At 42.8% G+C, this 12,210-nt stretch overlaps 1 protein-coding gene across 1 annotated transcript in view; it reads right to left on the bottom strand.

The window, feature by feature from the left end:
- Positions 1–11,916, bottom strand: part of PGM2 (phosphoglucomutase 2) — a 35,696-nt gene extending 23,780 nt beyond the window's left edge. The window contains exons 1-4 of the mRNA XM_016951442.3: positions 11,490–11,916; positions 8,178–8,345; positions 3,569–3,675; positions 634–718 (exon numbers count right to left, since the gene is read on the bottom strand). Of these exons, the coding sequence (XP_016806931.1) occupies positions 634–718; positions 3,569–3,675; positions 8,178–8,345; positions 11,490–11,570 (441 nt within the window). The 5' untranslated portion in view covers positions 11,571–11,916. The remainder of the gene's footprint in view (positions 1–633; positions 719–3,568; positions 3,676–8,177; positions 8,346–11,489) is intronic.
- Between the last annotated feature and the right edge of the window lie 294 nt (positions 11,917–12,210).

Raw genomic sequence — 12,210 nt, 5'->3', positions numbered from 1 at the left:
ACAAGAAGTTTCCTAATTGTGATAGCTGAGAAAAAGAACTACAAACCAAATTTAAAAACAGAGAAAAGGCCGGGCGTGGTGGCTCACGCCTGTAATCCCAGCACTTCCGGAGGCCAAGCTGGGTAGATCACCTGAGGCCAGGAGTTCGAGACTAGCGTGGCCAACGTGGTGAAACCTCGTCGCTACTAAAAATGCAAAAATTAGCTGGGAGTGATGGCAGGCACCTGTAATACCAGTTACTTGGGAGGCTGAGGTAGGAGAATTGCTTGAACCCGGGACCCGGAGGTTGCAGTGAGCCAAGATCGTACCATTGCACTCCAGCCTGGGCAACAGAGCGAGACTCTGTCTCAAAAAAAAAATTTGCTAACTCTCTCGAATACCCTTAGAATGCAAACAAAAGGAAAACTGCAATTTAAAAAAACCAATTCCAATGAATCAAAAGTTGAATACCAGAGAAATATTACTAAGATGTGGGAGAAACATTCCAGGAGAGAAGAAAATGCTTCATACATGCCAAGGAACTCCTCTGTCATTCAAACAGTCCAATCCCAATAGCCCTAAAGACTACAAAATTCAGCCAAGTCCCATCCCTGATCATGTGACAGGAAATTATGAAAGGAAATGGCTACTTACCACAAAGGGGGTTGGCGTTATATCAGAAAAGAGGTACACAGGAATCCCCTGACTGATAAATGTGGTTGCAGCAAGTCGGGCAAACCTGAGAATGCAGAGTGACAGGGAGGAAAAGGAGAGTTGAGTGATCAGGACTGTGAGTGATGGAAAGAAGGAAATGAATGCTGAATGTTCTTTAGGGTGAATGCAGCATCCAGATCAAGGACAGCATTTATTACAATCTTTACCCTGGCATGGGACAGTAAAGCTGGAGGACTCTCAGGAGTCATCTCATTTCACTCTTTTGTTTTACAGAAATGGCACTAAAGCCAAGAAAGGCCAGGCCCCTTTCCCCGGGTCTAACAGCCACTTAGTGGCGGAGCCAGGCTGCACCCTGGCCTTTCAGCTCTCTGTCTATCTCAGTGGTTCTCAGCCAGGGCAAGTCTGCACCTTCTCCTTCCAGGCATCTGAAATGTCTCGAAACATTTTTGCTTGTCGCACTGGGAAATGGAGAGAGTTGCTACTGGCAGCTAGTAGGGAGAGGTCAGGGGTGCTGCTGACCACCTTACAATGCACCCTACCACCACAACAAAAAATCATCCAGCCACTGTGCAGTCACATGTCAACAGTGCAGAGGCTGAAAATCCCAGTCTAAGCCTCTAAGCCTATCACAATCCAGCGTACACCACACAGACTGGAATTTGATTAGAGATTGCTTTATTTGAAATATAAAGACATCCTGGAGTATGCATGTGTGTATACACACACACACACACACACACACACACACACACACCCATACACATATATACATCTTGGTTCCAATCAGCCTTTGAAAGAAAACTTAATTCTTTGACATTTTTCTCAACTTCCACAGAAACTTGCTTAGGGCAAGACACAGAAAATGGCATCAAATCTTCCTTCAAGCTGGTGTAAAATACGTCACCACAAATAAATGAGCAATTTACTTAGAATGAACAACATTATACCACCCCTGTGAGTTAAACAATCAGATCATTCTTACTCTCCCCAAATACTTCTTGAGCACTAGCTTCGCCGACACTATTCTGAAGGCTGGCTGGGGCACAAAGAGCAGATCTCCACTCTCTCTCTCTCTGTTACAAATGTGCACAAAAAAAATGCAATGCGTTCTCTGCATATACTTAACAGTTACTGCTTACGTTCCCCACCAGATATTTAAAATTGGAAGATTAAAGGATAAACATCTCCTTGGGCAAAATTCAGAAACTGCAATAGTTTCCAACTCCTTACGAAGATTCCATTCACTCATCATGAATATTTTACCATGTGTTGGTTAAACACTTACATTATGATCTCTAAATGTCTCACGCGTTACAGGTGATAGAGAGTAGCCTTGAGTTCCACTCCATCCCATCCCATCAAACTCTGAGACTTGAACCATAAGCTTAAATCAGTAACATCACTCACTTTAAGGAAATGATATGGCTCCAAGGCCAGGGCAAAAAAATCTGTACCTTAATTGATAATGTTAACATATCTCTGAAGGTTGTATCAACCAGAAGCAGGGCAGTCAGCCCAAAATGAAGAAATTTACGCAGCTCAGCAGACAGATTTAGCCACATATGTGCACTGTGCATGCTCTGAGCAAGGATCTGACTTGCCCTGGGGCGGCAGAGGAACATGGTCACGATTTAGTTCTAACTGTACATCCACTAACTGTAAATGACAAGCTGATATGCTGGTTTCTACCACATCATTCTCTTGTGAATGTAGTTCATGTGCATCTATCCCCCAGAGCTATAACTTTTCTCTTGCTTTATTGACAGAAAGCACATTTTTGAGCTGCAAAGCTAAAGACTAAAAATCTTATGCCCTCCTGAGTTGAACCTGGGGCTGATGCCACCTGGTGATTTTCCCCGGCTATGCACCCTTCCTCACGGCCACACGTTTGTCCCCACGAGTGCTTCTGTCTTAGATTGGAAGCTCCTGATGGGCAAAGATAGGACTCTATAAACTCATCCAGCTCTGTAAAGCTAATAAGACTTTTCATTAATATTCAATATGTATAATTCTAAGCTACTACTAATACTGATACTGTAGAATGATTAAAAATTCATCATAACAGAGGAAGTGTTCAAGTAAAAAAGAGGGTTATGTAACATGGTTATGGGCAGGGGTTGGTAACTACAGCCCATTTTGTAAGTAAAGTTTTACTGGAACACTGCCATGCTCCTGTGTTTATGCATTGTCGATGGATGTTTCTCTGCTTCATGGGAGAGGTGAGTAGTGGTGATGGGAATCACGTGATATGCAATGTGTACGATATCCACTATTTGCCCTTTAGAGAAAAAGTTTGCTGACCTCTGGTACTAGTGTCCTTAGGCTTAAATTGCGACTCCTCCTTTCACATTATAATCTCAGGGTAAAGAGATAAAAGTACATACCTTACACGGTGCTGTGAGGATAGAATGAGTAAATACATAAGTGTCTGGTTCATAATCAGCACTCAAATGATTGCTGCTATTACTATTATCATTGTCACCATCAGCATCATATGCCTTCAGCTACATAAGAGAGTCCCATTGGTTTGAGAATGTTTCAGAATTGCAGCTTGACGTGGGCGTTCAAGAGAGGGAAGGGGGTCATGAGGTTTATGAATAGCAGGGTAAAAATTATGTATAAAAAGGCAAATGAGAGGGAGAAATAATATTGCCAGTTTAAGAAATTTCTTTCGTTTAGCTAGGTATTACATTCTAAATTGTCTAAATAATTTTATTTCCTTAACCTAATGTAAAACCAGAATCTTTAAAAGTTGCCAAGAGAATTTACCCATTGTTTTTACAGTTAAGCAATGAGGCTAATGAATACATTAAAGCCTCATTTTATATAAATATATAAAGTTATTGAGATGGTGATTAACATAAAACTGCAAAATAAATTATAAAAACATCATTTTGTAAAAATGTTTAAATACCTTCTGCTGCTACCCCCACTGGATGGATGAGCTCGGGCGTCAAAGCTGATCACGATGCCTTTCTGCTTTAAGTCACTGAACTGTTTTTCCAGGTATCTGCAAAATCCCTACAAATACACCATAGATTTAAAAAGTATGTTTTAACATATTCTTATATATACCATATAGAAAAATTAGCCAAAAATTAAGTTTTCTCAAATTTCATAGAACACTATGGGAGAGAGGGAAAAATTCATCTCAGTAAGGAAGCAAACTGAACAATAATAAAATAACAGCTTTGTTTATTATCTATGTTTTTGTATTGGGCACTGTGTTAGTCATTGATCACTTAGTAGCTGTTATCTCTAACCTCAGATCAACTTTGTTAGGAAATCTTTTTTTTTTTTTCCAGAGACAGGGTCTTGGAAAAAAGACCTGTTGCCTAGGCTGGAGTTGCAATGGCACAATCATAGTTCACTGCAACCTTGAATTCCTGGGTTTAAGCAATCCCCCCCTACCTCAGCCTCCTGAGAAGCTAGGACCACAGGTGCATGCTACCAGGCCCAACTAATTTTTAAAAATTTTTTGTAGAGACAGGGTCTTGCAATGTTGCCCAGGTTGGTCTTGAACTACTGTCAAATAATCCTCCTGTCTTGACCTCCCAAAATGCTGGGATTACAGGTGTGGGCCACTGCACCTGACCAGAAAACCCATTTTATAGATGGGTAAAATAAGCCTGAGAGGCACAGTGACAGTTTCAGATATTCGAGTAGCAGAGCCTGGATTTGTATCCAGGGCTGGTGAGAGGTAGTTCAGTGTAGGGCTTAAAAGCACATACTCTAGAAGCACAATCTGAGAATTTGTACTCCACGCTGCCACCTACAAGCAAATGACAAGTTCCTTAATTTCTTGGTGCCTTAGTTTCCTCTTCTGTAAAACAGGAATAACAATAATACCTACCTCATAAGGAGTAAATGAATGAAAACATGCAAAGTGCTGAGAATTCAACACCAACTAAGTACTATATTAAGTGTTTGCTGTTTTAAGCATTATTTTTGTTGTTATTTTCCTTCAAAGCCATATAAAACAAAGAGAACTCTGGTTGATTGGGCAAAAATAATGATTCATTTTATATTATTTATTTCACTTTTGCTAAAGGAAGTCTTATTAAAATATACATAACTCTTTTTCTTTTGAGGTGGGGTCTCACTCTCTCCCATGCTGGAGTGCAGTGACACGATCATGGTTCACTGCAGCCTCAATCTCTCAGGCTCAAGTAATCCTCTCACCTCAGCCTCCTGAGGTGCTGGGACTACAGGCACATGCTACTATGTCTGGCTAATTTTTAAAAAACAATTTTTGTAGAGATGGGATCTTGCCATATTGCCCAGGCTGGTTTCAATCTCGTGGGCTCAAGCAATCCTCCTGCCTTGACCTCCCAAAGTGCTGGGATTACAGGCATGAGCCACCATGTCCAAGCCATAATTTTTATTTTGGGTAGGAGGGGATACATCACAGTCTTGTTGCCAGAGCAAAGCTAATTTGGAATGCCTTTAGCTTTTCCTTGACAAATACGTTGCACTGGGATTATCTTCTGAGGCTGAGTGATACAAGGAAATAAGGCCATGTGTATTGGTTTTGTGGGTTCCCCAGAAGGTACCCAGATGCCTGATACTTCAAGACTTACAACAGTGACAGTACCCCTCTTCCTGCTCAACCCTTGAGCTGTGGCCCCAATGCTCCATGGGGCAAAAAAGCATTCACATCTCCAGATTCTCTAAAAATCTCGGAGGCCTGCTGAGGATGAGGACCTGAAAGAATGGCCAAGGGAAAAGGGAATTCTTATTCTAGATGAAAGACTCAGTGGCGGAAGAGGGAGGTTTTCAGAAATAAAATGTTATTATAAAACATAAGAAGCAAGTTTATGTGTATGACCTTCAAAAAGTAGAACTAAGACCAATATGTAAAGTCTACAGAAAGGCAGATTTTGGCTTAAAATAATGAAACCATCTTTTAATGAGAATGGTCCAAAGATAGAATGGCCTCTTTCAGAGGACAGTGAGTTTCCCATCACTGGTATGCTATGGCTAAATTAAATAATCTATGAACACAGAACCCAAAATAGAACATAAATAAAGCATAAATTAATTGGCAGGAGGAAATTATAACCTCTATCAATGAGGCAAACAATACAAAAGTTTCCTCCAGTCTCTGTCCTGTTTCCTTTGACATATTTTTGAATCACATACATCTGCTTCTTAAATGAACCAGGCAAACTTTGGGGTACCTCAGAATGAGGCTCCACACCCAGAGACCAGCAGGAAGGGCACCTATGCCACCATGAAAGTCTGATCAGTGAAAAGTGACAAATATATTTGCATATCAGCATTCTGCCAGGGAACACTACCCAAGACTGGGTAGAAACCTGGGTTGTTTGTTCTGGGAATCCTCTTGCCTCTAATTTTGAATCCACTCCTAAGATTTTAAAGATATACTTGCTGCTCAGATAAAACTTTCTTAACTCTTCACATCTCTGTCTCCTATTACAAGTATCCAAGAATAGGCTGAATGAGCACTTCAGAGTGGTGGGGTCATGGAGAAAATTATCCTAAGGGGTGTCTGGTTGAATTACATGACCTTTAGAATATTGATCATCTATGTTTACCACAGGGTTTACCCCCAGAGGAGATGAATTCTAGGATAAAAATGGGTAAGATAGTCCTTAATGGGAATACATTTCATTATTCTCAGAAACTAGATACAGAAAAATACAGGGGAAAAAGCTCTAGGTTAATCTAGAATCCCTTAGAAACCCCTAACAATTAGGCCCAATGGCAGGTGTAACCAACTGGATTGTCCAAAGATGGCCCCAGTAATATAAGCCATCTCACATGTTCCTCTTACAATGTGACATTAATGCTCCTTTAATGAGAAGTGGGTATCTATGTGCCCTCTCCTTGAATATGAGACAGCCTTATTGACTCACTTTTAACAAACCGAATACGGTAGAAGTGACACTGTGTGACTTTCAAAGCTACGTCATAAAAGTCAGCACAGCTTCCAATTGGCACATTCTCTCTCTCCCCCTCTCTGGATACTTCACTGAAAGCCAACCACCATGTTATAAGGAAGTCCAGGCCACATGAAGGGGTTCCAACCCCAGCTAAGATCCCAGCCAATAGCCAGTAATAATTTCAGACGTGTGAATGAACGTGCCTTCAAATGATTCCAACCTCCAAACTGGCCCAGATGGTGCTGAGTGGAGCAGAGACAAGCTGTCCCCACTGAGTTCTACCAAAATTGCAGATTTGTGAGCAAAATAAACGTGGTTGTTGTTTTAAACCATTATGTTTTCAATGATTTGTTACATAGCCCTAGTAACTGGTACAGAAGGCAACCTTATTCAGCAGCACAGTTCCTATGTTATCCATGAACCAAACAGGATTCCCATACTTACCCCATTCTAAGTCTTTCCTCCAGCATCTCAGGGAGCCCTATTGCTTAATAACAATTTGTGACCAGGAGTTCCCATGGCAATTCTTTTTTTTTTTTTTTTTTTTTGAGACAGAGTCTTGCTCTGTTGCCCAGGCTGGAGTCCAGTGGCACAATGTCGGCTCACTACGACCTTGCCTTCCTGGTTCAAACAATCCTTCTGTCTCAGCCTCCCAAGAAGCTGGAATTACAGGTGCACACCACCACGCCTGGCTAATTTTTGTATTTTTGGTAGAGACAGGGTTTCACCATATTGCTCAGGCTGGTCATGAACTCCTAGGCTCAAGTGATCCGCCTGGCTCAGCCTCCCAAAGTGCTGGGATTACAGGTGTGAGCCATCGCGCCTGGCCCCTGTGGTAATTCTATACCCTTAGATAAGCTTTCCTTGTTGGAGTTTTGTTACAACATGCCCAGCTCTGCCTTTTACACTGGGATGTATACGTGAGGCACATGTAATCACTATTAGGCAATTTTTTCTAGCCTTTCTTTTCCCACAATTAAAGTGACATTCATCATCAACAGGTCTAAGGTGAAGAAATACTGATGTGAATAATCTGTTCTATTTCATTTCCCTCATAAACAGTACTGCCAATACCCAGTAGAAGCACTTCTGTTTTGTCAAATTATCTCCTTCCTAAAAGCTGGGTCTAGATTCTGACAAAAATATTCACAAATTAAGACAGACTCAATCCATACTATAAAACAAAGGAGAATAGACTCTTGGTAATTCCGGCAGTTAGAAAAGCTTTTTAGCACTTGCTATGTAATCATGGCAAAAATTACAGGACCTTAAAAGTTGTCAGCTTAGTTGGTGCATTTATACTGGAATGAAAGCTCCATGAGAGAATCTGTTTGTTCGAGTCATTCTTATATCCCCATTGCTGGCACATGGTAGGTACTCAATAAGTGTGTTAAGTGAATGAATGAATGAATGAATGGATGGATGGTTATATGAGTCCTGAATAAGTGCTACTTCGACCTACTGTGCAAGCCTTACTTTATGGAGTAAATGGTGGTGACTTCCTGTGTCTAGCCAAGCTGATAAGACATGTCTATAATTAGAATAAATTAGGTCTGTCAAATAGAAAATGAGCTAGGGGATACATTGAGTTACTAAGAATTATAAAAAACATGGTACCTGTGTAGTCTGGATGATGGTCAAGTCATTCATACGAGAAATTCCAGGTCCCATAGCAGCTCGGAGGCCAGCTGTCCCAAACTCCATTCGGGCCCCAAAACATTTTCGTAGTTCTTCTTTATTACCTTCTGCTATTAGTCGTTTCACTGCCTCCAAAGTTAAGGAATTCTGAAAAACAAAAATGTATAGACACAGCCAGACAAGTGAATGAAAAATCAGAAATGTAAAAAAACTCACAATCATTCTAATCTATAGAAAAAAATATATATATGTATATATATATGTAGACCTTTCAATTTTCTGATGCTTTTGAAATCTGAAATATGAAGTCAGTTTGACATTATAATGTAAGTGTTCTTTTCTTTCCTGTCAAGGTAAGCACTTTTGGAGAAATGGAAGTAGAGGTTTTAGCATATGAGTCTAACCCCCAGAATGGAATCCCAGAATACCACTTGCCAACTCTAGGTGCTTGTGCAGATTATTTCAGTTCTCAAATTCTGTTTCCCTATTTGCAAAATGGGAATAATCTAGAACCTCCCTTACACGATTTTTAAGGTTTTAAGGTGGTTTACTTCAAATTAATGTAAAATATCTTTCTCTACCTGGCATTTAGTTGTGATTAAATGTCCATTTTTTCCCCTAATGCCCTCAAATTTTCCAGAGTGATAGATTACACAACTTAAGTCAAAACCTTCCTTTTGTAATGTTTTATAATTCATACCAGGCATTCACATACCTGGTCAAGTTTGAATATTGTAACATCTCCAAGAAGTAGACAAATAACAGAAACCCAATTTTATAGATGGGGAAGCCTCAGAGATTGGGCGACTTGCTTAAATTGCAAGATAAACATTAATCTAGTGCCTTTTCTATAACATTAACTGCTTCAAATAGACGCTAACATGATTCATTTAAGTTCATTATACATTGCCCTATTTTTTTTTTGTATGGTAGTTGCAGAAAATGTTATGGTTGGAGAAAAATAATGACAATCACATTAATTTCATATGAGACTTTTAAGTTATGAATTCAGGAAAACAACAGAGGAAGGACTTTATATTCCTGTTTTACAGTCATTATCCATTTAGATGAGCACTCACGCAGGACGTGGCCATTTAACTAAACTTTGAAATACTACTGCAATAAAACCTTGGCTTTCTGGAATTAAGCCCACATTTCCAGATTGTGGCAGATTCAATGGGAATCAAGTAAACCCCATCTTTTTTGGTGAAAAACAGCAGATGCTAATTACAGAACACAGTCTTACCTATCAGATTGTCAGGTGCCCCAAAGAAAGGCTCAGATCAGGTACATAAAAGAGGCTCATAAAAGAGCCTCAATAAATATTAGTGGAGTGAATCAGAAAACACGGACTTCACTGCCACACTCAATATCGAGTGATCCTCCCTTGTTCATAGTGTAGGTCTGGAAAATCTTAATTGGTCTTTGATATCTATGAAAGACCAAGTAGCCTGAGAGAAACAAAGGAGACAGACAGGTAAGAATGACAAGTCAAGAGTACAGCAGGATCAGAATCAGCCCTGGCAGTGACCAAAACTGACAGCAGAGAAAAGAGCAGGGATGAAGGCATGGTGGAAAGACAGAGGGCACCTGCCAGGGCGCCTTGCCAATCGCCGGGGGTAGTCTGACTAGAGGGCTGCAATGCTTTTAGCTGGTGGGAGGTTCACTGGAGAATGAATGGGCTTCTTCTCAGGTGCCAGTCTCAAAGCAAAGAAGAAATTAACAGAGGATAGAACATGAGAAGTGATTAAAAAAAAAAAAAGGACATCTCATCTCTACCCAGAGAAATACAATTTTTCTATACACAGATGCAACACTGTGTAGAAATTAGATTGTTTTCTTCTTCTTCTTAGAGAAAGTGCATTATGAACTCTGACTTCAAAAGAATTCTGTACTCTGCAAGCTACAAGTTATCAGAAATGGAAACATTTTTCTTCCCTTGAGAATCACAAGGTTATCTTCCCAGGAAAAGAAAAACGCCCCCAAGGAGTTGCCAATAGCATCCTGGAAATGGGATTTGCTGACATTTTATTTGTAGGGGCCAGAGAATGGTAAATAAAGACAAAGACCTGACCCCTACTGACCTTGTAATCTGCTTTGTTCATTCAAGTATTTCAGTGACCTACTATGTGTCATGCACTATGCCTATGCCAGGCACTACAAACCAAGGTAGTGAGAATAGAGAGGCCTGGCCACATAATTTATGGAGGTCCAGTGCACAGTGAAAGTGGGTGACCTCTTGTTTTACCATTAAGACTTTCAAGACAGGACAGCAGGACATTAAAACAACAGTGGGCCCTTCGAGGAGCGCGAGTCCTGTGAGACTGCAGGGGTCTCTCGCCCCTGAAGTCGGCCCTGGAGACAGACATTAAACAAACCTACAAACAAGTGTTTTTGGAGTTTTTTGTTTTTACCATTTGTAGTAAGAGCTATAAAGGAAAACAACAGACCGTTTAGAGTGAATATTAGGGATAAATAATTTAACGCTTCGGAGCCAAGGAAGGACTCTCTACGTAAGCCACATTTAAGTTCAGGCACAAAATATGAGTCACAACGGGAGAAACAAGTTCAGCAGGAGAGCAGCGAGGGACATTCCGAGAAAACCTAACAGCAAGCAGAACAGGTCGAAAGGGCGAGACGCAAGTTTAGAGAGGAGAGGGAGTGATGTCCAGAGCTGGGTTCCTGATTCTAAGAAACGGAATGAAGAGAGAGAAAACCGTGCTGTGTCCCAAGTGTGCCTCCCTGGCAGTCAAAGTTCTAAGGGGGACTCCTGAAGCCAGGCGGGCCCACCCGGGAGGACAACCCACGTTTGTAACCAAGCCCTCGGGATGGGAGGACCGGACCAGAACGCTGCTCTGCAAAGGTCTCAGCGGCCAAAGGAATACGCGGGACGGAGCGATTCTGGGTCCATGGGGATGCACAGCCGACTACCGACGACGAGCCAGCGGTCGGAGTGACAGTAAGGTGTGCGCCCCTCAACTAGACAGCGTCCAGGGTCTGGCCGCGCTTACACCACCCTGGCTCGCTCCTCTACTCCGAACTTGCAGTCCGGCCGGCCGGATGGCTGGTTTCGTCCGGGGACAAGCTTTCCCGGCCTAACTCTGAACGTGCCACATGCCGGCCAGGCCGAAGGAAGCCTAGCAGCGGCCGCACGCTCCTGGGTCTTCCCGGGGGAGAAGTGGGATGCACTGGGCGGGAAGGCAGCTCAGGCAGAGCAAGCAGCCCTGCGCCTGGAGAGGGCAGAGCACCCGGCCCCGCTCCAGGCGCTTCCCGCCTGCTGGTGCCCCTCACCTTGTCCCAGCGCAGCCACTGGGCCGTCTCCTGGTCCAGCCGGGCGTCCTCGCCTAGACCGCTGCCTTCTGGAGCCGCCATCGCTGAGCTTGTGCTACCGCGGCAGAGGGAAGCGGGCGGTGAGGTCTCCCTTCCGGCCCGGCCCCAAGACGTGGAGGCGGAGGCGGGGGCGGGGAGAGCCGCGGCGGAGCCAGTCGGTCCGGGGGAAAGTGACGCGCGCCGCGGCGGGCACGCCTCCTTGCCGTTTGCGGGTGCGCTGCGGGGGGTGGGAGTGAGCGAGGAGGAATTGCGGGGCTAGGGTGGGTTGCTGGAACCTGGCACGTGTGGGAAGGCTTTGCCATCGTCTCTGATGCATCCAGGCTACAGCAAGCCGTGAGTTCCTGCTGCGCGCCAGGCACATGTCAGATGCTGGGATACCAGGAAGTGCACCCTGATAGGGGCCTGAAGACTATGTAGAAACTCAGAGGGTCAAGAACAGCCAGAAAAAATCTTGAAAAAGAAAAGCAAAGTAGGAAGACCAGTGGAACATAAGATAGAGACCAGAAACAAAAATACACGTGTATGGACAATTTATTTCAGAGGCGGGGCTGCAGAGCACAGGAAGAAACTATTTTTGGTTAATGGTGCTCGGTCAACGGGATATCCACGTAGGGAAAAGAAAAAAGGGAACTTGGCCCCCTACCTCCCATCACACACAGCTCTGAACTCCAGATCAATTGTA

The sequence above is a fragment of the Pan troglodytes genome, chromosome 3, assembly GCF_028858775.2.
Source record: "Pan troglodytes isolate AG18354 chromosome 3, NHGRI_mPanTro3-v2.0_pri, whole genome shotgun sequence".
In the NCBI taxonomy this organism is placed as follows: Eukaryota; Metazoa; Chordata; class Mammalia; order Primates; family Hominidae; genus Pan; species Pan troglodytes.
This window is presented reverse-complemented; position numbering and strand designations above follow the sequence as displayed.